Here is a 26,814-nt window from a genome sequence, read left to right on the forward strand (position 1 = left end):
GTCACAGGCAAGTGAAAGAAAGGTCATAGATATTCCTACTGGAGGGGTCCATGAAAGGGCAGACATTATTAAAGACCGAGAAGAATTAACGGAATTGAAGAACACATTGTCGGACACAGTGGCGGATTCAGGGCGGTCACGGCGGTCATGACCCCTCCCCAAATTTAATGAAATATTTTAAAATTTTATTTGTTAAATAGTTTTTGTATCCTCGCAAAGGCATTAGGGGAGTGTATATGTAAATCATTGACAACAAGTCCCAAACGTTCGAGATCTTTATTTTATAATTATCGTAACGCGTAGAAAGAAATGTTCTTTTCTCTTTAAGAAATTTTACACCGTAGAACGCCCCTCTCTCCCGGGGGGCATTCTGTACTCCCTTGACCCTGGTCACGACCACCCCCACCCCCAAATTTGATGCTTAATCCGCCCCTGGTCGGACCACTGAAGTAAAGAAATAATATGGCGTTGAAGAATTTTCAAGTTGGAGAGGCAAAGTTTTATGGTATGATGACGTTTTCCCCCCAAATTTGCCATTTTTTCTGCTGTTTAAGTTGCCACTGAAACATGGGCGTTCCCAGCGCCTGGGAACTCGCCCCCCCCCCCCCCCCAGAAGCAAAAATCGCAAAAGTCTTCTAGCAAAATCAGCACTGAATTCAAACGAAAGTATTCAACAAATTTTCTTTAAACCCACGAAAAATTATATACAATAGTATAAGACAGATATGTACCTAAAATAAAACTATTTTTTCAAGGAAATAATCTCATAAATCCCATTGCTTGCCCCCCCTAGACCATGGCCCCCTGCCCCCCCTCCCCTCTAGGTATGATCCTGGGTACGCCCTTGCACTGATATTTATAGGTGCTACCATAGAGTAAGTACATGGACTTACTCTATGATCCTACGACAACGAAAAATGCCGGAGAACTATTGGCGAATCTAGGGAACATGGATTCCAATTCAATTTCATTGCTGCTTGCGGCATATTTTGAAAAATAATGAGATCCTCATTTCTTCATTTTTTTATCAATAAGTCGTCTTCTTCTCGAGCCATCACGGCGAAACTCCAAAGGCCTTAACCTTTACAAAGATAAGTATGCTGAGTAGGTTACCACTTCTCAGATCCTATACATTTGATATAATATATATAACATATAATGTATATGGGCCTCGACTAGGGTGCACAAAAAAAAAACCTTTTTTTTAGTTGCACAAGTGGATGAATTTTTTGGTGTAGTTTCACCAGAAGGCATGGCCCTCAAAAAAAACACCTTTATCACTCAATGTTTAATCCTGCCGAATCGTGCTTTCATTTCGTGCGTGAATTTTCTACACGGAAAAAAAAGATTTGATTAAAACTATCGAACTGGTGTGATAGGGAGTATTTTTGTTAAATATACTTAAACTTTGATGCAAATTATGAAGCACTTGATTTATTTTACCAAACGCTAGCGTGAGCTCTTGATATATTTCATCAAACATTTTGGTATTGCATAATTTGGTCAATTGTACGGAAGAGTTTCGTAAAAATAACCGAATTAATTCAATACGATTCTGAGTTTGATAACTTTTATCGAAGTTATGATTAATTTTACGAAGGTGATTGCTTGTTTGGTAAAAATTATCAAACTCTACATTGCTATGCAAATTTGGTTTGATAGAATTTACCAAGTGTTTCGTAATCTATCGAACGGTCTATCGTTCCTCTTATGTTTATACCAGTACACATTTGCAGTTGAAAGATTCTTAAACAGGCCTTACATAAAAGATAAGTTTGTAGAAATGATTTTGTTTTCATTATTTGTGATGGCGATAACGTTTTAATTTTGTTTACGTTCATTTTTCTGTTTTTTCCTGCTTTAAATTGCAATACTACCCGCTAGCTGGTGCATCAAAGACATTGATTGAATCGCATATTATCATAGATATTAAAGCTGTAAGGAGATGTTTGTGTATTTCGACACATTAAAACTTTTATTAAAGGTATTCCTGAGGTATAATCAATCGCGATCATGTTTAATAACATGTGATAAAAGCCGTGATACTAGACCCAATCCATGCTAAGGATATCACCCAGCACGTTAAAGCCATCTCTATATCGATGTAACGTAGCCTACGTTATATACAAGGCCGTCCAACGTCGGGAAAAGGCTGGGACAGCGCACGTAGTTGAGTCTTCGGCCGGTAGAGGCGCTCTTTTGAGAACATGAATTACATGAGATCTTACGGGAAATAGCAACGGAACTGATGAAATTACGTTATTTTTATCTTAAGAGAGGCTCTAAATTCTTTCTAATACTTGTAAATCTACATAATACCCAGAAAGCCACCTTTAGGGTGTTTGGCAGGGGAAAATAATGAAGAATGAGAAAAAGCGAGGATATTTATTTTAAGGAGGTCTCGAGAAAATTAGTCCTAAGGCGATTGATTTTGGACCCTATTGCAAAACATTTTTCGATGGAAATGATTACTCACTAACCAAAACTTACCAAATATACAAGAATTGCCATGAGAAAAAAATCTCCTGAACCGGGAATCGAACTGCGGTCATACCGCCATGCGCGTCTTTAGGGCAGGGTTGAGACTCTTAACCGGTCGTGAAGGGGCCATAACTAGGACTTTTGTCAGGGGGTGCAACGATCAGTTTGCCACTATCCCTCCCGTGATCCCCTTCTCTCTTCCACCCCTAAAATATAATACCTTTGTAATCCATTTTTTTATTGTGCGTTAGTTGAAATTACTCGCCGTATGTATGCTGTGAAGAACTTTTATTAATATTAGTTTAAAATGATTTTTAATTATTTTGGCTAACTAATTTAATTATGAAAGTTAAATAAATTTTCTAATAAATGTTACAAAATTTTCTGCTCCCCTCTCTGAAATCTTCGCCAGAGGCACACGCCCCCCTGCAACGCCCTAGCTCCAGTCTTGGGTTGCGGCTTCATTGAAGTCCTTTTTTCCCGCGTTGACATCCTTGACGAACCACAAGGGTTTAAAATCTAGCAGTGACGGATATAGATCTGCACCAACTAGGTGGGGGGGCTATCTTCGTGAATTACTACACAACCAGGGGAATTTCCCCCTAGCCGAAGGGGGGTTCGGGGATTTTGAAAGTTAGGATTTTCCAGACTCAAAAACGGCTGTTTTAGACTAATTCATTGATAAAAAAGACACTATATTATGCAGGCGTAGTAGATCGTTTTACCAATGCCAAAGCGTTAAAATAGGCCCTATAAGGTTAAAAATAATTTGTATTTTGACTCGTTATAGTTGGTAAATTTGCCGGAAAATTTTGCTATCTGCTTTACGTCAAAGTAGTGACATATGAAAATTTCAATTTTTATCTATAGCGTATGTTACGACTCCTAAGCATCTCCCCTCCCCATGGATCCGCCACTCTCATCTTGTACCATGAGCCTCGGAACAATTGCCATGGGAATCAAAGAAAGTCTGCTCAGTGGCCTGGAAATCCAAGATCACTGCCTCGATTCCCGGTTCAGGGGAATATTTTCTCACGGGAAATTCATGGATATATCACCGCCGTTCACGCAGCAGGTTGATTGCGTGAATCGTTCAGGGGCAAGGGGGTCGAACCGATTCTCACCCAATCTCACGTGGAGGGGAGGGGGGTCCTGGCAAGTATCACGTCATTTTTTCCGCAAGAAACAGCGTAAAATTGTAAGAAAACTGGGTGGAATTGAGCAAAACGTGTTCCTCTATTAAACTAGTTAAATTATATTTTTTTGTGGGAATTTTCACAGATGGCCAACGTTCATTCAGAAGACAGTATTCCATTGCGCGCCTTGTGACCCCATTTCGGCCTCTATTCCTTAGCTACGATTCTAGTCACACCCTTGAGAACATGAGAAATCAGTTTCTTGGCCGTAGACTGACATCTGACGGAGTAAACGTTTCCAGTGACTTCGTCAAGTTACTCTACCGACAGCAGGAAAACAGTGAAAACATGTCAAGAACTTGAATTTCAAAACTTTCTACCTCTCTGCGATAGAGTAAATGACTCTGAAGATTGCAAATCACTGTTGCTTATCAGGAAACTCAATGACATTTCTAAGGGCCATGAAACTCCTGCAACGCAACCGGAAGATCTTCTCGAGATATTAAGTAGACCTATTCCAGGTAAGGTTACTGAAAAAGTGTTTGTCGACTGATTAATTATTTGATAGTTAATTCATTATTATTAACAAATTTCCCCAAGTGACCATCGCTTATATATTTGAAATATATATGAGAGAAGCTGCAGTAGCTTTCGTGGCGGGTTACCTAGTCCGAATCGCAGAGGAGAGAACTGAATGTATAGGGTGTCTGGAACCTCTCGCCGCATGTCAAAAAAGTGCTCCCTCACTGTTATTAGTGAATCATTTGAATAGATCATAGATAGATTGTTATCCTAGCAAAAACTTTACATATTTCTCAGTGTAAGCAGTGCGCAAACTTGACAGCAAAATTTTATATTCGGGCAGTACTCTTTCTGCAACGCCAGCTACTTGAAGAGCAATTACTGACATTCATTTTACCAAGATTTCTGAAGGAATTTGCTTGTAAGCAATGCACAAACCCGGTATTGCTTCATGTAATATTACAAAAAAATTTTAAGGCCACTTCTGGACAATTATGCTAAAATGAAACGGACACTGTAACATGGAAGAAGTAACAGCACCTGCGTTTAGGAAAATATCACTTTGTCGGAAATTCCTATAATTTTGAAAACATTATTCCGTGAAAAATACCAAAAAATAAAGGCCAAAATTAAATAAATATGGTAAATGTTAGCATAATCACGAAAAGAGAACTAATTTTGACAAAAATCGCGTCTGTTTCAAATGTTCGCCACTCATTCCCATACGAATTTTGTTCTCAAAACAGCGCCAGCGGCGACTACTGGAACTAACTCCAGACATGCTCATTCTGCCCGTTTACAGCTCACGTTGGACGGCCTTATGAATAACGTAGGCTACGGATGTAATAAGCCTGCAAATAAAGTTTTCTTGCGCATCTGTACTAGATATTCATATGGAGTAACTACGTAATGCAATTGTGTGCATCAAGTATTCCTCTTAAGCATACAAAGGGAAAATGTAGTCACACCTTATTCACATTTCAAAACAAAGATTAAATACTTACAATAATAATATATTAGAGAGTTTAAATTAACAATTATTATGACAACCGATTTAGACTAGTTGTTAGAGTCCGTAGCTACCACGCGGAGGGCCCACGTTCAATGCTTCATGCAGGCTTGTTATTTTTCCACTTTTTTTTGTATTTTTTATTGCAGAAACTTACGCCAAGCTCCTAATTTTATTAATTTCAATCATAATAGTGCTTTCTGGGTTGAAAATCTTTCACATGTGCACGCTACGTCGATTTTATTACCCTTTCGATTTTGATAGTTTTTATCGAACTGCTGTAGCCATTTCGGTAACAATTACCAAATCAGCTTGATAGAATTTATCAAACTGGTTTGGTAATAATTACTGAATTTTTCAATGTGCCATATGAACCCAAAAGTTTGATAAATTTCATCAGAATTCGATAGTTCTGACTAAACTTTTTTTTCCGTGTATAATCGATAATTGCCTCGTTTATATCGGCTGTTTTATTTCTCAAGTTTTTACCGCAGACATTGCGGTTATCCATTACAAAGTTATTTTTTGGTGCTGAATATTACCGTTACATGGTATCCTCAAATTTGAATCGGTTAAAAATTGTTAATAGTGACCGTAACCTCACCTCTACCACCATATTCCCAAAGCTGAGAAATATTTCCATCCGACTGTATCACAATTAGTCACTGCGGTCTTCCAAGTTCATTCATTCGCATTAGTTATCCCCTGAATCAAATCATCTGATTAGAGGAATGCCCTATTAGCAGAGATTAGGAGTACTGAGTAGAAGTGGCCAGTGGCAGATGCATTTGGGGGGCGCAAGCCCCCCACGCCCGGCTACTCGCATTGCCGAACCACACCTTTAAATGAAACTATCTTCAATTTTGCACGTAACTTGATTATTTTTAATTGCGATAAAAGCACATTTAGCTCAAAATATCTTTATTCCCCCCCCCTTTATTTTTTTTCTGTATCCGTCACTGGAAGTCACAAGTAACTCTGTTACCAGTAACGAATACATTTCAGGCTTTTGCTTGTAATCGTCATATGTATTTGAAATGAATGTAAATAACTATTACTTTTAATCAATTCATTGTACTTTTCGAAAGTAATCGCTACTATTCCATTGCGACAACGCCGACAGGTGTCTGCCAAATCAGTGCAAATTAATGTATTTATAAGACAACCTCGTCGAAGAAAATATCATATACAATAACAATGAAAAAAATACATTTCTATTTCAAATTGGTTTGAACGAAGGCTCAAATTTTTTAAGGACTCAATTTAGAATTTCTAGGCAGGGGATGCAATGAGAATGCCAATAATTCCAACTGGAGTGTATTTATTAATCAAAAATTCCAACAAGATTTTAATAAAAATCAGATATTATAAAGGAACAGGGTGCAGCTAGGAAATATGGCTGGGGGGGGGGGGCGTTTAGGTGCAACTAATAATACCGGGGTATGTGGGGGTACGGAATACCCACCAGGATAAGCGGTAAGTGCGAGATTAATAAATTGCTGCGGAATTTTAATAAATGGTTCAAAAGGGTGAGTTTTACGGCTTTCTGAGGGATATTTCATTAATCCTTACACTATTCTATTAGTAATATCAATGCAATTAAGTTAAATGGATTAAAATTAAAAATTTCTCTGAGCTCTGGGGGGGGGGGGGTTATCCCCCAAACCTCCCCCCACCCCTCGCCACTGTTAGCGAATGCTGTCAAAGCCCTAAAAGCTTAAAATTACATATTTAAAATATCACGCACATTTTGGGATCAAATACCTGCAGACACTATGGCTTAATAGCTACGACTGTTTCAGTAGTAACAAATGATTCCTTGATGAAAGGTCTTTTTTTTCTAGGGTCACACTCAAAGAGCAATGGTCGAGTGTTGATTGTCTTAAACTTGACTCAGTTGCCATGTTGATATTATGAGACTTCACTTGAGTCCTTAAGCTTGATCAGACTATATTCCACAAGTTGAGTCCCAGCTCAAATTGATTCGCCAAGTTCCAAGATATCCGCTGCCGTCGCCGCTCATTTTCTTTAATGAAACGTCTACCATAAAAATACTGCCACATGTGATATTGTGCACCCATGCCTCGCTCACCGCAATTTCGATTCAGGGAAAATTTGTTCCTCGGGGAAACATCCCAACGCTGCTTAGCCTAATCAAATACCTTGAAACATTCTCTTGAATTAACGTGAGCTTGCGCTGATTACGCACGAAATTGTGCTCATTTCACGCATATCAATAGTATTTCTTGCCTCAAATCTTCTTTTTCCATATATTCGTCGAAATCCATCGCTGCGCAATGGCCAAAAGTGTCATGTGGTCTGGATAGCCGACCTACCCAAGTAATTTGTCTCGTCGCCTTAACAGAATGACATTAGTTGATTTATATCATTAATCACGTTTGGAGCTGCTGGAAATTAGTTTTTTGAAAGCAATACCCTTTGAGACGTAATTTTTTCCGTCATAGGTTACCGGGCGAATTGACTTCCGCGCAGAGGGTCCACCCTAAAGCATTCATCAGCATTCACGTTAGAGAAACGAAGCGGTGGCCGAGTTGCGTATGAATGATATCAGCACGTGGGTCCGAGAGAGAGTCTCAAACACATTAGGACATTGGCTTCATTCCCTCCCATCAGCCGTAGGCCATCCGCGTCTCAGGAATACAGTGCGTCAGTTGTTCAGCAATAGAAAGTGATTTTGAAGGAGCCATACGGAGTTAAAACAAAGTAAACAATGACAAAAAATAGGAATGCGGACAGAAAAATGAAACGTTATCAAGAAAACAAGAAAGTGATCAATTGACCAAGCGGTCAACACGCACGCGAAGTATACCGCTGGAAAAAACAGAAAGATAAACGGAAATATGGATTTATAACGAATGGTCAAGTGAAGTTTCTTGATCTCAGGCAGTTATTTGTGCAAAAGCGTGGCTTTATTTGTATCTGTAAAAGAGGACGAGGGTGGTAATCTCTCCGAGACATTTCGCGAAAGCTCAGTTTGTTCCCAAAATTTAAACGGGAGCAGGTATTTTCAGAGCGGCGATATCAGGTGAATCTGCAAGCGCTGATAGCGCAGTCGTCGCAACATTTTCTGATGAACTCCAAGCCTCCAAGCTGTGATTGAATTTCCTTTAACTAGTTTTTAATTTTGACGAGACGGGATCGATTTGGAAGAGAGTGCAATCTCGTTCATTCATTTTCCGGGAAGAAAAACGTGGGTCAGGTTTCAAGGCATTTAAAAACCGCGGTTTCAAGTTTCTGTAGGGTGCTAATGCCTCGGAGGCCTTCAAATTAAAGCGTTATGATTTATCACTCACAAACTCCGCGAGCAATGAAATGGTACTCAGTAGTAGCATTTTCCTGTCATTTGGAAGGGCAAAAACAACACAATAATTGCTTTAGCCAGCATCCATTTTTGATTAGCATTTTTCCCTAGATGTTAGCCCACCCGCACGAAAAGAGGGAATTTCCAAAGCACGTACGAATTTTATTCAATGAGAAAAAATCGTCTTTGAATGTGCGCCTACTATCACTAAGAATATGTTTTTAACTATAAATGTTTATATACATAAGGTTTTCTAGGGCTATTAACCCATTGAGTGCCAACAGATTTTCTAAGTACTATGTGCCGAGGCATTTTTGCTGATTTTGCAGTAGTAGGTATATAGGAAAAAAATTAGGTCTCTAAAACAACTAAAGTTATATATTCAAAAACTTAAAGAAATCTTTATTACACGCGGTTTCACCTTTTTTATGTATTATTTGATGAATCTTAGGTAATATGAGTTAATTTTTACGATTTAAAGAAAATAGTTATTGTTAAAATAAAATGAATACTAACTATTTAATAATTAGCAAACTATTGGCATCTAAGAGTGACACTGCAGGGTTAATAGAAATACATATGCTTTTTAGGAAATTCGATACCCAACACCTATGCTACGGGGAACGCATCCCTATTTTCCCAATGTTAAAATGGTCTCGAATGACCCGAGATCGATTACTGAAAATACCCCAATAAGTGCATCCCTTGTGCTAAGCGAGGCATGGGTACTCCTAAAATGCTAGCTTTTGATTATGGTATTTTGAGGAGATAACCAGCAGCTAAGGTCATTGGCGACATAGGGGTGGGTGGGGAAGAAATGGTGGGGAGAAATTCAGAAGTGGCATTAGCGTGCTCTCAACAAAAGGCTCCAAGGGGACCACGGCTTAACAACAGAACAGCTGTTCTGGAAGTGCCCTCCACACAGTACTCAAGCAAGGATTAGGCAGTCTCAAAAAAATATCCGTCGGTAATCTCCAGAATTTGAACCCAGGCCCATGAGATAGGAAGCCAACACACTTGTAACCTCACCAACCCAAACCACAGTTTTTGATGTGCAGGAGACAATGGCAATAGTTTTGAGAAATGTAGTATTTTGTTTACTTTATGACAGACAGTTACCACAATTACTCTGGCTCATGCGAGGAAAGTGGAAATTAGTTTCCAAAATATGAACTCTTAACTCAAACCTAACTTGAGTTTAACATCCGAACCACTGAGGTACAGTGAAGACTGAAGACGGAGAGTGGTTCTGGAACATGGCACTGAGATTCCGGAATATTCCAAATATTGTGAAAATTAACATTCTCAAATACTGGAACCCAGGTCCCTTCAGTCCATATCACACTTTGCAACCAAACACTGAAAATGCAAGTATACATTACTTGGTACCGCCATTCCATGAAAGAGTTTCAAATCAGGTCTTCAGGTTATAATTTTACAAGCAAGTTTATTTCAATTGCTTCATCAAAATTTTTTAGTAAAAATATTCTTCAGAAACATTATATCACAGTTCACTTCTTGGCAATTACGAAATCTCCATAAAAGGTCATTGAAATATTCAAAAATTAAAAGTACTGGATAAATATTTTCCCCGAGAAGAGGACAAACATCAAAAAACAAATTACACCAACAGAGACTGCAAAACTTGAAATCAGCCAGCGAGAAAAAATAAAAACATATAAATGATGCTGGTATGATATGGCAAACGGCATTTTTCAATTATATGAAATATGAAAAACACATTGTTGTAAACAGGCAGAGATAAGATGACCTCAGAAGCGGAAATACAAAAGATATTGATATTGGTATTGCAAACTTAGTGTATTGATCTTGGACTAGAAAAGTAGCATGAATGTAAATGGTAGATGCAATTAACAATTTCAATGCAATAAAATGCATCGCAGTCTTAAAATAAATTATCCTTTTCAATACAATAACATATTAATAGCTTTATGCACACATAATAAATAGTATCAATGGGAAATACCTGAAAATGAAGTGATAATAAAAAAATGATTCCACGGAATCCTTAAGTATTTTAAAGAAGTCTACAGGGTGAATAAATTAGCATGAAAGATAAATCAGAAATGAAAACTTTTTTGCATCATTTTCAGGAAAAATGGGTCAGTAAAACATGTACTGACAATATCACTAGCCTTGAGGCTAACAACTGCAGTATGTAACGCACACTACCAGTTATAAATAGAAATTTGCATACAAAACTTCTTCACCTATTTACAGAGCTTGATCATACAAATACCAGCGTATATGCCAGATTGAAATTATATCACGACTGTAACACTGCCATTGCAACTCGCATTCCTTGCATTTTAAAGCTAAAGAGTGACAATTACTTCAAATATAAATACATAGTTTCACCTGAACAGCAGGATGAAGGAAGGCAGTGAATTGAACTTTGCCCACCATTTCAACGCATTAACAAGAAAAAAATATTAGCGCAATGATGATGTCACCCTCAGAACACAGTGCGTTCCACTTTCAAAGGCAGGCCTACGAGAGCACTCGAGGAGGAAGAGAACTGAAACGCACACTTTGGGAAGCACTCCATTGGCTTGCGACCAATCCACCAATGTCCCTAATCCACTTCAATGTCCGATTCCTCCGAAGGCAGTGCTTCCAAGTCCTCTTGAATGAGTTCATTAAGCTCCTCATCATAGTCTTCCACCTCCTGTTTCACGGATACCGAGATCCTCTCTGGAGAACAGAATTCATCTTGCAGCGGAGCATTTTCCTCGAAGACCATACTCTCATCCCCACATCCAGCATGACTCGACTCCGCAAAGTTTCTCTCATCATTGGGTGCAATATCATCTGGCGGCCTTTCCAATTTCCCAACTCCATCGAAATTAACACAATTTCTCACACCGGCAAGACCTTCTTCATCCCTTACTCCTTCATCGTTTTCCTCTTGCTTTGCGGGAGCCCCTTCATTAGATACATGCAGAGGAGAAACACTGTTGCAACGAGTGTCCAATACTTTTTGGCCATCCACTGTGTCAGGGGATGATTTCTTCAAGAGGGAATGATGCTTTCGCGCAAGGCAAGGAATTATGAAGTTGTACTTCCTCAATGAGCGCTTGGTTGCAGCCGACACATACCTTCCAGAAAACAACTCTCGATTTCGGTTCATTGAGCTTCTTGATTTAGGTTGCTTGTGTTTTTTGATCACTGACTCCTCGAGTACTTTCACCGGTGGCTCATTGAGCACTTTCACTCGTGCTTCATTGGGGACTTTCGTGGGTGGCTCATCAAGTTCTTTCACGGGAAGCTTATCAAGAACTTTCACGGGTGGTTCATCGAATGCCTCAAACACTGGCAGAAATGACAGTGGAGGTAACATAGTCGCCTTTTCCTCTTTCACAGAACTGTTTTCTGTCAAAGGATGAACTTGGACTGTTCGCACTACTGGTTTCAATACTTTGATGGTTTTCACCGGCTGATCAAAAACTGCTGCTGGGGTCGAGACACCTTGTTTTGAAGACTTCCTCACAGCCTTCGAAGAAGCACCTCTTGGTTTGCCTGTAACGAAAAAAAAAAAACATGGATTCCATAAAAAAAGAACCTGATACGCTGTGGAGGCATTTTATGAAGAGCTAATATCAAGTTAACTTGATAACATCGGAGAACAATCTCATATGATTATTTAGTAACTAACTCCAACAGTGGAGGCATCGTCCAACGCTGAATTAATGATTACAGTATGTACTATTGGAAATTCACTGCTGATTTTTTTTTAACTTTGCTTCGACCACCATATGTATCCAATGTTGAAGTTGGTTCATAAATTGTTATGTTAAATTGATGTCCTACGTCACAAGTGAACTCAAAATCAAGTCAATTTGATTATTGGCACATAATAAAATAGCCTAAACACTAAAGTAGTAAACAAGCCAAGGATGGTCCATAGAAAAAATTAGAGATAAATTAACTAAAGGGAGTGAAATTATAAAGTGCCCATTGGTCAATGATGGCATTCATGGAAAAACTTAAGACCAAAGCTGGTTAAATCAGTGTGGGGATTGGTTGATTTTTGATTATCTGAAAATATCATTAATGTATCACTTTAAAAAATTCTAGTCAAGCATCAATATACATAGACATACGAGGTGTGTTCGAGAAGAAATGCAACACTTTTTTTTCATGCCCAATTTTGGTTGAAACAACTTGACATTTCTTGTGGAACATTTTCGATAATTCCCGCTTTGTACAGTTGCATTAATATTAAATGTTGCATTGACTTCCGATGAGTGATCACACTATGTGGAGCTGTTAACCCTTTTGTGCCGCAAGTCAGGTGGAGCCAACGGGCATTTTCATACGCAGAACACCTGACGTCGGGTATAGCTGTTGCAGATTTTTCAACACAGACGACCAGACGTCGGCTCTGGCCGATGCAAGGGAAGGGAAGTGACCGCTGAGGTAGCAATTGTCCGATGCATTCAGGCCCGGCCTGAGATCCAGCTTAGCGAGTCCTTAGGGCCACTCCTCTGCAATAAAGCCCGACCCTCCCACTCATTGATGACCATCCTCAACACAGGAATCAGTTGCGTAGTAGTTACGTTGTCAATAGTTTTTTCAGTGATATGTTTTATTGCATACTTCAATGTTTTTATACTTTGAAATGAATTCTTCGTTTTGTCTGTGCCCAAGCAATTTTTAAATGGAATTTTAGCAATAAAAATAATGGACTTCCGGACTTATAGTCTTCTTACCTTATACAGTGGAACCTCGTTAAAGCGAGTATGGGCTATAGCGAGACCCCCGCTATTACGAGAGATAGCCGATGCACCGTCAATTGATCCTATAATAAGCATGTTAAAAATTTCGTTTTTACGAGGCCCTTTTGGTGTTGGCTCTCGCCATAGCGAGGGTTTCACCGCCGGAAAAACTTACACCAAGACTCCTTAATCTCTGTAAAAGCATTTGATGGAACACACCATGGCCAAAAAGACACCAAACACGTCTAAGCGAGAAAATAAAAATAAAGGAGCAATATGAGGTATATTGGCTACTATTTGCACCACCTCCGGTAAGCGACAATTCGCTATAGCGAGTGTTTATTGGTGCACTGTGGGGTGTCGTTTTATCGAGGTTCCACTGTATTTACCTATGTACTTTGTTTTTATTAATGCTAGAAACCTTTTTAAAATTAAAAAATGCTTAAAAAAACGTTAGTAATTCTTTTAAAAGAGTAAATCATATATTTAAAATAAACAGCAATGTTTGGATTAAAAAAACACTGGTAACACAATAAGTTGACTGTGGATTCGTGCAATGATAGGGTTAGAGGGTGAAGTCAAGTGGCCGAGGTAAGGGACGGGCGGTTGAGCTGGGGCGCAAATCTGAGGGATGAAAACACCCAGGCAACTCACCCCAAAAAAAGAGCTCTCTACAGAGAGGTTTAAAATATTCTTATGCTACTCGGAGCACGAAAATGTTTTTCTATAGAGGGCGCCGGCAGGAAAAGGTTAAAATGATGTCTGTAATGGAGGTGCATTCTCAACAGTGGGCAGTGATTGAGTTCCTTTTGGTGGTAAATCAGGGTATCTCAGTTATATTTACAGGGGCTTGCAGTATGGCCACTGTAATATGTCGAGGGCAAGAGGTCGAGGTGAGTTGCAGGGCAATTTGTGTTTCATCATCGCCACTACACAAATGATGAAGAAGTTATTGATGCAGTACGATGCAGTGGCTCCAACATTGACCACTAGATTGGCACTGTGAGGGCATACAGGCGCTCCATTCAAAGTGACGTCAAGCCGTAGCTTTGGATGGAGATTGCGTTGAAAAATAGTGTTATGTTGCTTAAAGATTGTGGAATAGCATGGTGTATTTGAATGCTGAATAAAACGACCCCTGTTTCAGAAAATAAATGTGTTGCATAACTTATTGAACTTCCCTCGTACAATGTAATATGTACATGCTGCACTTTTCCACAAGATCTTGTGGAAGAGTGCAACGATTCTTTTATTTATTTAAATATGTCTAAATTCCACCAATTGAAGCCTGAATCTGTTGAACATATCTTGCATAATAATCATCTTAAATAATATCAAATCAGGAGTAAAATTTGATCCCTCCGCATTAAAAAACAGAAAAGAAAATTGTCTCACACATTAAACCATTATCAATATATGTGTACCATATCGTTAAACTTTTTTTGTCAAGTGAACAAATATTTATGTATTTCTCAAGCAATGGCGAAATTTTGTGGAGTGCTCCCATATGGGAACATGCTTGAAAATGCAGTTAAAAATGTTTGTTTGGGTTTTCTTTCATAATACCACTGAATTAGTTGTAACATTTATAGGATATGCAAAAAAAATAAAATCAGTGGGTAAGTTAGTTTGGTCATTGAAAGGTTAAACCATTACTGTATGGGAAGTGTGTACCAGTGGGAAGGTAAAAAAAGGGATACCAAAGGATTGGATTGGCAAATAGGTACACTTTCCACGAATTCATGGGGCTAACGGCTGGTTGATAGAAGAAATTAGCAATAAAGCAACTGTGGAGAGCACTTATCATTGAATTCCAGCACCCATAGATTAACGGTGGGGTTGATAGAAACAATCAGAGCATTACCGGGATAAAAAGTGAAAATTAGTTTGGAATCAGCTTGAAATTTTTGTGACATTCAGTGTAGTCAGGGGTGCCGACTTATAGAAAATATTGGGGGGGCCATACTGGGGGTCTTGCACCAGGAAATTTTATAAATAGTGAGTTTGAAATTTTCTGAAAGCATTAAGAATAGTGATATGATCAACATTTGAATCCTGAAAACTTGACTCTCGATAACTGGACACTTAGGGGAAAATCGACAAGCGTGACACATTTTTTTCTCCCCCTCCCCCATAACGAATTTTTGAGGGGGCTCAGGCCCCATGTAGTCTGAGTGTAGTACATAGTCATTTGACTCATGTGCTTGCATTCTGAGTTTTATTTACTCAAACATTGATTCATGGATGAAGACACCTCACCATGAGAAGTAACACACACACAATAATGGAATGGAGAGGTGAACTCTAGAAAAGAGGATTCCATCTCAATGCCTAGCACAGTGGCTGTTTGTGGTTAGTTCTTCAGAAGAGCGACAGATGGTGCCCAGATTCAGTTCTTACTTTTTATTAAACTTACCACAGCCATGAAGCTTATTTTTCAGAAAGCGTTCAAGATAATTTTTCCTAGTTTTTTCAACTGGCCCTAATATACTCCCAAAAACATGAAAAAACAATATCTATTAAGATGAAAAAATTTTCATGAAAAAACTGAGCAAACAAAAAGAAATGTTAATAATTGTACACTACTTCTCCACTCAGTTAAGTAAAAAAGTACAAATATATAAATATAAATAATTTCCACAAAGTGAAGCCTTGTATTGTAAAACATAACCAAAACAAATGATACAATGCAGATAAACATACAAGCTCACATTAGTTTACAATATACATACAACCTTTCCAAGTGGATATGTCAGCAGTTATCATTGCATCCAACCACAAAAGGATGGCATTAGCTCAGGCTGAGTTTCTGATGTGTTAATCAATGCCCACGTTCCATGCAAATCTACCATGACTGCTCGACTACCGTTGATTACAATAATACAGGTTAGAAATGGAAATTAAGAAGAATATACATAAATAGGGGTTAAGGACGATCACAGACAAGAAGTCACAAGCAGCCCCACCACTGCTCCTACAGATGCATACCTTTATTAATGCTAGGCTGAGGCTGAAAGTTGGGGTCCTCAATTTCATTGTCGGAGTCCCGGCCATCTTCATTGTTATGAAATGTAAACAATAAAGCATCATCCCAAACTGATCACTCGTGAGGCCTCTGTCGAGCTCACATAGAACATTCAGACAACTCTCTCACAAAGCAACAATTATATGCATATCGCCTCTAATATTGAGTGCCACTTTCCCAATCATACACCCGTCTCATTTTGCAGGGAATGCATTATCCTTCTCACTTCCACTGTGTCTGCTGTGAGGCAACTAAAGCATGTACACCCAATTCCCATTTAACACAGTTCCAATTAGTGGTGTCTCTGTTTCAAGAGCATGTTCCAGTTAGATGCAATCAGGTTCCGTAAAAGCCCTCTTTTAAAATATCACGATGAGCCTTGATCACTGCACCACAAGCATCCTTTACATTGATTAGAATTCTATTCTGTTACATGTTTCGAATCTAAATGGAAAATCCCTTATTTTAAACTTTTATAACTGAATGTTGCCAATAATACTTTGTATGAGAGAAGAAAAATTTTCCAAAGAGTTTGGTCACAGTTTTCATCGTAACATCATAAAGTTTGATGCGACCTTTGATAAATTGATTAGCGACCTTTCACCTAAGTTCCGAACGAAGTAAGTAAAATGATGTCCTGACATTAGTGATCGGAAAATTTCCCTGACAGTACTATGTATATGTGGCAAATATTCTTCCAATGTCTTCATCATTAGATTTGAAAATTGCAGAATAACCCAAAAGAACAAGAAAGCCTTTTCGTTCCATCAAATCAATGTTTTGTAGCTCCGGCCTCCTATTCCTTTTATACTTCTCTCTTGTTGCTTGAAGCTTCGTGTTTGTCCAGTGCAACATCAATTGCAACATTTGCTCATCAAAAATCTGAGATTGATGTTCAAGAGGCTCAATATCCCTACGAAGTGATGCAATGTAATCCTCCAAACCAGGTTTCTGAGTAACGATGTTATGGAAGGGTGTACAGAATTTCCTCTTTGGCTCATTTGATGACAACTTATAGCAATTTCTCCCGTAATAAATTGTCCTTGCCTAGGGAGAACTTAGACTACATCATTTCTGCCATCATCTGAGCTCCCTCCAACACTATCAGTCAGCATGAGTCAATATATTTTCGCTCTACTTCAAAAACTACACATTTGAGGGTTTTCTGGTTGTTTAAAAAAAAAAAATAGCAGACAAAAATATGCTTTGGACGAATGTAGACATGACGGCACATGCATTTTGTCGTTTTACTCTCAGTGTTTCCCAGGCCCTTTTAATTTCTTATTGCCGTAAAACTCCATGCTTGGCTGTTACCTCCCCAAATACTTAAAGGGACTGCAAAAATATAGGCACAAATGAATGTTGCACCCCAAACGACGTGGGCGCACAAAATCTTTAGATTCGATTGCTTCCAAATTACAAAACGCATTTCATACATACGTACTGCCTGCTATGGGTACGACAAATTTATCCCTATTTTATAGTAATTATCTATAACATCCATTAAAATCTTAACATTTGAAGAAAAAAAGGGTAAAATTTCCAATAAAAACTGGATTTCATTTGTTTTGCATTCGCCTTCAATAAGGATTTGAACAGTCATTTATTCTTACATAATGTATTCTAGGAACATTAAGTACTAACTTATCCACCTTTTCCAGCTAAAAATGCTTCCTAACAAATTATAAATTATTTTTAATGCTTGATAAATCACCACGAATTGTTTTTAACAGCTTTTTGAATCATTTCCACCGACATTACGCAATTGATTTTCCAATTTAGTGAAATGTGAGGTCTCACACACACCACTAATCGAATTCAGTTTCAAATTGAACCCTTTCACTGCAGCAGCCCATTTCAGGATGTGGGATGTGCGCAGACCGCAAAAGGCCATTTTCCGGAATTTGCAACATTTCAGATTTTAAAATTTTTCAGATGCTTAATTGTATTTACTACGTCTAGATTTTTTTCCAAATTCTTAAGATGTATTTACATCTCATAACCATAGATTGATTGTGGGGATTTACATAAATTACAGCCGTTGAAAAGGCCACAATCATTTTTAAAAAGTTTAATAATATGGGCCGATAAATCGGCCCCTGGCAGTTTTCGCTCAACCAGCGGTGGCAACAAAAGGGTTTAAGAAGTAAGTAATAAGATGATTAAATTTTAAGAGTGTCCTCTATGTCCTCATTATACAGATATATGAAGCTAATGAGAACTATAGATATTTTAAAATTGTAATTTTGGAAACAAAGCAGTCTCTCCGACAGCATGTCACTGACTAAAGGTTAAATGTAAAACCTCATAAAACAAAAATTTCATAAGAATTAGATTTTTATGCCATTAAAACATTGTATTTCGTGTGATACAGCTGAAAAAAAATTCTATTTAAAATTGAATTTAATGAATTTAAAAACCAAAACAGTTATTTATGTAAATGTTGTAAGACAAGAAAAATAAAGTTTTTTGTTGATACTGTAAATTTTGATATTTTTTATTTACAAGGTTCCACATTAAAGGTGACGATATGTGAATGAGTTATTTTTTCTCAGAGTTTAGGCAAATAATTCCTTCGTATCGCGATTAAATCATCAAGCTAACCAAAGAAATGACTTTTTATAGACCTTTGCATACCTATTTGAATTCATTTAATCAACCTCCATCCATCTTTTTTAGAGTCACTTTCTTCGTCTATAGAATTATTTTGATATTTTATGCAAGAAGAATAAGAATAGGTAAAAAAAATAACAGCCTGGATATGTAATCCACAAGCCCTGTTATTGGGAGCTGGATAATTGAGAGTTGGCTTTATGAGTGAAAGAATACAAATAAAAGAGGTGATCTCTGCATTCTATTCTTCTTCTTCGAACCTACATTAAATGAAAGAGGCGTTGAGGAGAAAGTGTTTCCCATTAAAATGCATTGGGCATGGCCTGGACTTATCCACCATTATGATATCGAGAGGATTATGAAATAAAGAGACGTTCAGCATCCAGAGGTTTCACTTTGGACAAATGTAAACACTTACATCTCTTTTTTGGCTTTCGACGTTGCTGAGGAGCCCTCTGCTTCCTACGAATGGGCTTCTGGACCGGGGCAACACATTCTACATCTGCAACCGCACGTGGTCTGAAAATTAATTGAGAATACAGCATGACCAAAAATTTTCAGACAAAAACTGAAAAATGTCTAAGGCAGACTGGTTTCATAGTTTCTGTTACAAGCCATTAATTGTCAAAGCTTGATGCCTCCAAAGAGAGAGAAATGTTAATGTTGAAAAGGTAAATATCGAAATAATAATGAGTAATATTTCAAATCCTGCAGCAAGAACAGCGGTGAAGTGTACATGAATTGCAGAAAAAAATTCCCCTGGACCAGGAATCAAACCACGGACATTTGGCTTTCCACTGCGCAGACAGCAGAGCCATCCAGGCTTCTTAATTCCCATGGCAATTGTACCTGGGGTCATGGTACTAGTGTTCAGGCACTCAATGTCCATCAAGGATGGCAACATATTCAAAGAAACCACAATCGGTTGAGACCCTCAAACCTGCGCTAAATCTGCGCAAAGCAGCAAAGTTCAATGCTTCAAATCCTGATGAAATGTATGGCAGTGTAATAATTAGTGTAATAATAGCAAGCAATTTTCCATGGAATATGAGCACTAGTTACCCCAAGTTTCCTCCCTGCTCTTCCCACTCCACCACCACAACAATTATGCTTTCAACGTGTTTCTATCTCAATATATCAGCTGAAGGTACACATTCCCCAATGACAGTTAAGTCCCTTCCAAGTGAGAAATGGATGAAAACATAATTTTTAAAAAATTGGAGGAAGAATTCACAGTTAGATCATTTACAAGTTGTCATACTGCGACACATGTGATTGAATTTCGCTGGGACAAGAGGTTAGCATTTTTGAAATACTCACGAGGGGAGACCACATACCTTGCTCCACCTTTTTCAATGCCGTATTTGTTATGGCCTTCGGAATGTTGAACACATCTCTGAACTAGTAATGATTCCGTTGAATGGGCCTTAGTTTGGCTGTAATTAATTAACTTTCATGCGGTACTTTTCACAAGCCGTATATAATTTCAAAATTTCGCATTACTCAGCAGCCGGGTCAGGTGGGGTAGTGGTAGCATTCGTGATTCCCATCCAGGGGGCCAGGGTTTGGGGCTTTGTCATGGCAGTTTATTTTGTTGTCTTCATTGTGATCATATGGCGTCAAGTTATTCATTTATTTTAATTGCAGCAAGCATAGACATGAGACAATTTTTTTATCATCATAATGGCATTTAGGTATTTAAGCAGTGTCATTTCAAACGCGGAGATACGACAACTACACTAGCAAGGGTTGGTGTGACTTCAAATATTTACTTTTTCTTTTCTTATGCTGATCAAATTCCACATTAAAAATGAAAAACACTCTTGCGAGAGCACATGCCATTAAAGGCTCGCGGCGATTAACAACATGCGTACAGACATAATTAATAAGAACACAAAACGATTATAAAATGCCATATTTCTCGAACACTTGTAATTCACTTTACTCCAAAGGGAGTTTACTTACACAGTCCCTATGTGCTACAAGAACCATTCTGAAATACAATTTCAATTAACAAATAGGATGAAATAAAATTTGATAACCCTGGACCAGGCACGCTGGCATATAAAATACGTCAATCTTCGAAAACCAAGGATTGTACGTACATTCTGGGCTAGAATGCTCTCGTGTATTCCTACAATATACTTTGACTGTCTATATTGCGAGTTCTCAAAGTTTGAGGTATTGTAGCTAATTTTTTTAGATCAGCAAGAGGAACCCGTGGTGTATAAATTACGCCGTGCGATCGGCCGTGTACCACCGGTACCTTTATATCTGTATCAGCTATAAATGTAAAAGATTGAACTAATTTCTACAAATAAAGATTAATTTTAACAAAAATCGAGTGTTATTTTATGCACATATCATGGGAAAAGTACGCCATTCGCCCGGTCGTGTAGAAATAACAGTCGCACACGCTAGAGGGTTGAAAGCAACAACTACGCCAAATGTGTCTTGTGCTCGCCGCTTCCCAAAATATTCTGTAGCCCTTCCAATATAATAACAAGAGGCCCACCTACAAATGTCATTTCTTCGAAAAAAAGCCACTGTTATAGCCCCCCCCGTTGATCTTTCGGTATATTTTTGAGGAGAGTAGCAAGTGTAGCCTTCATTTCTCCGCGATTGAAATGGCACTGCTTAAATACTTAAACGCCATTATGATGATAAAAAAATTGTCTCATGTCTATGCTTGCTGCAATTAAAATTAATGAAAAACTTGACGCAATATGATCACAATGAAGACAACAAAATAAACTGCCATGACAAAGCCCCGAACCCTGGCCCCCTGGATGGGAATCACATACGCTACCAATGCCTGACCTGACCCGTCTGCTGAATGGTGCGATATTATAAAACTATACCCGGCGTGTGAAAAGTACCGCATGAAAATGAATTAATTACAGCCAAACTTAGGCTCATTCAATGAAACCACTACTAGTTCAGAGATGTGTTCACCATTTTGAAGGCCATAAAAAATACGGCATTGAAAAAGGTGGAGCAAGGTCCGTGGTCTCCCCTTGTCAGCTGTATGAGAACATTACGTGGACACATTTTTGGAAGACATCTTCAAGAATTCACTCAGCTGCTTGTATTCTCAGATGCCAATGAGCATTGTACTGAATTTTTTCCCCACCGTACTTCGATGTATTTTCCCAGGTGAGTGTCTCTGTGAGCCAAAACGCCAATAATTGGGAAAAGTGCAATTGTTATTTTATTTTGTTAATATGTGAAATTTTCACAATATATTGCCCGAATTGATTGAATTTTAATTTGTTTTTCCTCGAAGAGGTACTAAAAGAAATTTTAAGTTATACCCTCTTATAATTTACCTAGAGATTAAGTACGTTATCTGGATAGAGAGTTTTAGACAAAGTAAAGCATAGAGAGGAAATTCTTCCATTGGAAGATATGTCATGATTGTTCCAAAAATATCATTTGACTCATTCTGTATATTATTGTATGTGATTTATACCTGATTTGTTAAGGGAGAAATTCATGACAATATGGCCAAGTCATATTTTTATGTCTTACGTCTTACAAATAGCCAAAGCGATGGAGCATCTTAACCACAACTGGTGCCATGCAGTGTGTTGTGAAAACGGAAATCAATGCAATTCACCATCATAGTACACCTGATAAGCAAAAAATATGAAATAAGGTCAAGTAGCAGCAGTGACATAAACAAAGCTAAGTAGTGCCAAGTCAGCATTAACCTGTGCTGCCCAGCTAAGATGACAACAAAATGCCCACCTTGTCACTAAAACCCAGCAACACTCCGCATGTTCAACCACAATTTTCACATTTTCCCTTTGCCTCTGAATTTTCACTTTTTCCCTTTGCCACTCGAGTTTTTCCCTCGACATACCCACTCTAATTTCCCTCAAAACACACAAAACTTCCACGGTTAAATTCAACGTTAACCTCACCAGCACACCAACATACAACCAACACAAGGATATTGCAGAGGAATCATAGAAACAAAATAATAGCTTCCGCAAACAGATTGAGCAATTTCATTAAAAATGACTAAGAGTAAACTTTATAACAATATTTACCTTGCAATTTTCTCCAGTTCTTCATATATCTTGTACATGGTCTCTCCTGCAAATTAAAAAAAAATCTTAACCTCAGATTTTAACCTAAAGAGAAATCTGACGAAACAAAAGCATGTACCTCATGAAATATGATTCAAATAGTGAACTACATCTATATATCGAATAAACAGATAGGTATAACACTATAGGATATAACAGGATAGGATAGCTATCACAATGGTATAAAATTGATGCTATCTGATTCATAAAAGTAAAAGAGAAACAAATTTTCCAAAATAAAAATAACCATTAATTCTTGAGAATCCATTCTGCCAACAGCCTAGTTATAAAAATAAAATACACATATTTTCTACGATCTGAGTGAGTGAACTTCAAGATAATAAAGCTAGGCAAACTTAATCATCTTTCTACCTACAGTTGCCAATATTCTATTCTATTTCATTTCCCACCAACTCTTGTCAACATGAAATAATTTTGGCACATTAAAATACCTATTATAAGGAATGAAAAAACTGAATACAGCAGACTCCCTATAATCCAGCAGCTGTTTATCCATGTGGCGGATTATCCATGCACAAGTTCACACGCCATCAATGTTATCCACGATCTTTATAAAAAATAAAACCCGATGCAAAAGCACCAGGACATTTGTATTTCAATGCAAGGCTACACCAGACTTATTATTTCCATTCAAATTCCATTCGCTGACAAGGAATGCTTCAAGTATAGGCACTTGGACGTCAGCTCTCGTATTTCACACGACCATCAGCAGCCGGGAAAGAATGATTAATTTTTGAGGATTCTTAAATGTTAACCTATCGAAAATTAAGAAAAATGTTGCCTACAATCTTTATTTCATATTGGAAATGTGCAATTGTTGCCGTGGCCTCGCATGCAGTTGAATGCAGCCCAAAAAGAACCGAAGATTTTGTCTCACTCGGACACGTTTCCACCACGACTAGTCAAGGTCAAACAGGAGAGGAAGGGAAAAGTGGAAGTAGAGATAGCATGAGTCATAGCCAGCCACTCCCCTGCATAGGCAATTTGCCTTACGCCATGGTTTCCTATAATCGCTGCTGCACGATGGTGTAATCACGTGCCAGTTGCCATCACGGGAGTTCCGTGTTCCTTTTCCAAGTATGATGTGCAAAGGTTGACTGCCTGACAGTGTACATAGTTTCTGACGTTGCGCAGTGGTTTTCAAGCATTCGTGCAAACCACTTTTCTGAGTTTGTGACCTCACAGCCAGGGGCGCATGGTTTTCGGAAACCAGGTATTACTAAAGCAGTACTAATACAAGAACAATCACATTATCACCGAGAAAACAAAGCACTAAATGACTCCAAGAAAACAATCTTTAAAAACAGGAAATGTATTTAAACACTAATAGATGGTTTCATTTATGCAAATTATGAACTTTACAAGAAATTTAAGTGAAAGTTTGGATTACTTGCGTTTTTCAATTCTTTGTGCCCTCTCTCCCCATCATCAGCTCTAATAGTCGGGAGTTAGCTGTAACCAGCATAAAACACTGCATTGAAGTACTTCCTGACCGATATATTTACAATTTCTAAATGTAAGTGATTAGTCGATATTGTCAAGAATGCACTTGTAAGTAAATGAATGGCATCAGTTTCAATGAAACAGTTTGCAAGCTACAACATAAAGGCAACTTGAACATTCTTTTGAATTTACACTTTTCAACAATTAATTTTACAATAATCTATCTATTTGCTACCTTTTTGGTCCGTTGCATTTCTTTATGGTGCTGCTCTACGTAATTTTGAGGAACAGGTAGGTATGGGAATTCACTTTTCCCTCAAAAGACAAAGGACATTAATTAATGTTAGGTGGGACTCAATAGTCATATCACTCCAACATGAATTTTCTTTCCTCGTAAATGAATAGCGTTCTAACATCCCCTGCCACTCGCCTATTGAGGTGGCTCACGGAGTATTGTATGCATTCTGGGTGAAGTCTTCAGACACCCCCAAAAGAAAATCCTCAAAGTGCAAGGCGGCCCGGGGAAAGGAACTGGCCCACCGATGTTGAATTACAGATATTCACATGCCTGTGGCTTAGCCAGTCTGGGATGCAATGTCTCCTCAACAATACAAACCGACCAACAAGTGCAATTACTGAGTGAGTAAGTGAGGCAAGCTATGCTAACTTCCAGAAAATTATAAAGGAAAAAGTTTATACCACCCTGTAGGTCTGTTACGCTCTTCCAGGAATGGGTGAAGACCTCAGACGTGAGCAGGGACTTGTCCCCAGAACTGCTCCTTGGACATTTTGGGTAACATTTGTCTTGAAACTTACCCAGTGGAGTGAGTTCACTGTCCACCACAGGCATGGTTGGATTTTTAGCAGGACACACAACGAAAAGTACAGCATATTATGCACACAACAGCGGAATGCATCAAAAGGAACATCATCATTTAATGTGCCAAATAGCAGTTTCTTCAATGGTAGCCTCAGAATAAACTAGAAATATGTCTCAAACAAATGAATGCAATGTAAATGCAGGACATTGTTCACCAAACTAACTTAAAATGCACGTCAAGAAAATTTAAAACGATTCTTTGTGCTTTTTAATTGCATCAATGAAAAGTAAAAGCAAATTATCTACAAACACTGATGGAAAACTGAGATCACAATACATATTGGGTAACAAAAAATAAATGAAAAAAATTTATTACAAATAAAAAGAGCAAAAACCGAAATAATTTTCAGGGAATTGTTATTGAATTTGTCAACAGTTTAGGCAACATGCAAATGTTCTGGACCTTTAATGTGCCTTGTAACGTATAGCTTATAGGGGCGTTAGAGTCCAAAACAGACAGGAAGCTCATACCCCAGCAACTAATTTTAATATAGAGAAATAATAGAATAATTACCACTGCACATATTCCTCAGCTTTGCCAGAAGAAAACCTTTACGTGTATTTTCAGTGACCAGAGTTTGACAAAGGGCTCTTCCTTTTTCTTCCAAAGAATGAATTAGGGACCAACTCTGCAAAAAAATAGAGATTATGTTACCACTCTGCATTCAATCAGAAATGACACTTGAGTCTACTTCATTCACCTTGATAATGGTAACTAAATGTGTCAAAAAAAATCCTATGCTATGCCAACAATAATTAATTTCTTGAGGACCAAAACGAACTCTTTCTCTTCCGGAAAGTAATTGACTCTTGAATGATTGATCAAATATTTTCAAAGTTGCTGATTAAATTTTCAATGATTACAGATAACTGAAATTACATGGGAAACTTTGAACAAGAATTGAAAGGTCAAGCAAGGTATACTTTGGAACTCCATTTTATATTTTTCAAGAAAAAATACTTTGCACAATATCCTAATATAAACTTCATTGCACATTCAACATGTTTCACTATATTGAAGCACCATCAGGACTTCCTACACCAATAGAGAAAACAGTAGAACCTCAGTTGAATGATATTCAGTTCAGACAATAAAAGTGGGTTAGCCCTGCGTACACACAGGTATATTTCTTTGGGAAGTCACTCTGAATGTACCCTTATATATTTGCATTAAATCCAGTAAATTTATTACATTATGTTCAGCATTTATTGATGTAACACAATGTATGTACCTGTTTTACCAGATTTATTTTTAGCATTGATGCAAAAGAAGTGTGCTACATACTTTCCTTAAACTTAATTCAGGTTTTCTTTTATTCTCATTATTTTTTAGGACTTCAAAACATGGTGACTACCTTGATGATTTCATCCAATATATGTACCTACAATGATCCGTACAATTATTTAAGAGATCTGCATTACTTGAAAGAATGGCACTATATTTTATTTAGCATGGGAATTTATACCAAGGTAAAGGTTTTCCAAGGAGATATTGACAAATGTATGTACTACTCCTACCAATGTTGACA

General features: G+C 37.9%; 1 protein-coding gene and 1 long non-coding RNA gene across 3 annotated transcripts in view; one reads left to right on the forward strand and one right to left on the reverse strand.

Moving 5' to 3' along the window:
• The window catches only part of LOC124161866, a 115,931-nt gene that overhangs the window by 88,845 nt on the left and 272 nt on the right, over positions 1 to 26,814 (forward strand). Inside the window, exon 2 of the long non-coding RNA XR_006865417.1 lies at positions 26,619 to 26,755. This is a non-coding gene — a long non-coding RNA (uncharacterized LOC124161866). The remainder of the gene's footprint in view (positions 1 to 26,618; positions 26,756 to 26,814) is intronic.
• LOC124161863 overlaps positions 9,901 to 26,814 on the reverse strand; it is a 44,770-nt gene continuing 27,856 nt past the window's right edge. The window contains exons 4-8 of one of the 2 annotated variants that reach the window (XM_046538086.1): positions 25,800 to 25,914; positions 22,903 to 22,948; positions 19,266 to 19,366; positions 16,198 to 16,263; positions 9,901 to 12,010 (exon numbers count right to left, since the gene is read on the reverse strand). In XM_046538086.1, coding sequence (XP_046394042.1) covers positions 11,067 to 12,010; positions 16,198 to 16,263; positions 19,266 to 19,366; positions 22,903 to 22,948; positions 25,800 to 25,914 — 1,272 coding nt within the window. In that variant the 3' untranslated portion in view covers positions 9,901 to 11,066. The remainder of the gene's footprint in view (positions 12,011 to 16,197; positions 16,264 to 19,265; positions 19,367 to 22,902; positions 22,949 to 25,799; positions 25,915 to 26,814) is intronic. The other variant, XM_046538087.1, reaches the window with a different exon arrangement.

The sequence above is a fragment of the Ischnura elegans genome, chromosome 7 (genome assembly GCF_921293095.1).
Source record: "Ischnura elegans chromosome 7, ioIscEleg1.1, whole genome shotgun sequence".
NCBI classification, from domain to species: domain Eukaryota; kingdom Metazoa; phylum Arthropoda; class Insecta; order Odonata; family Coenagrionidae; genus Ischnura; species Ischnura elegans.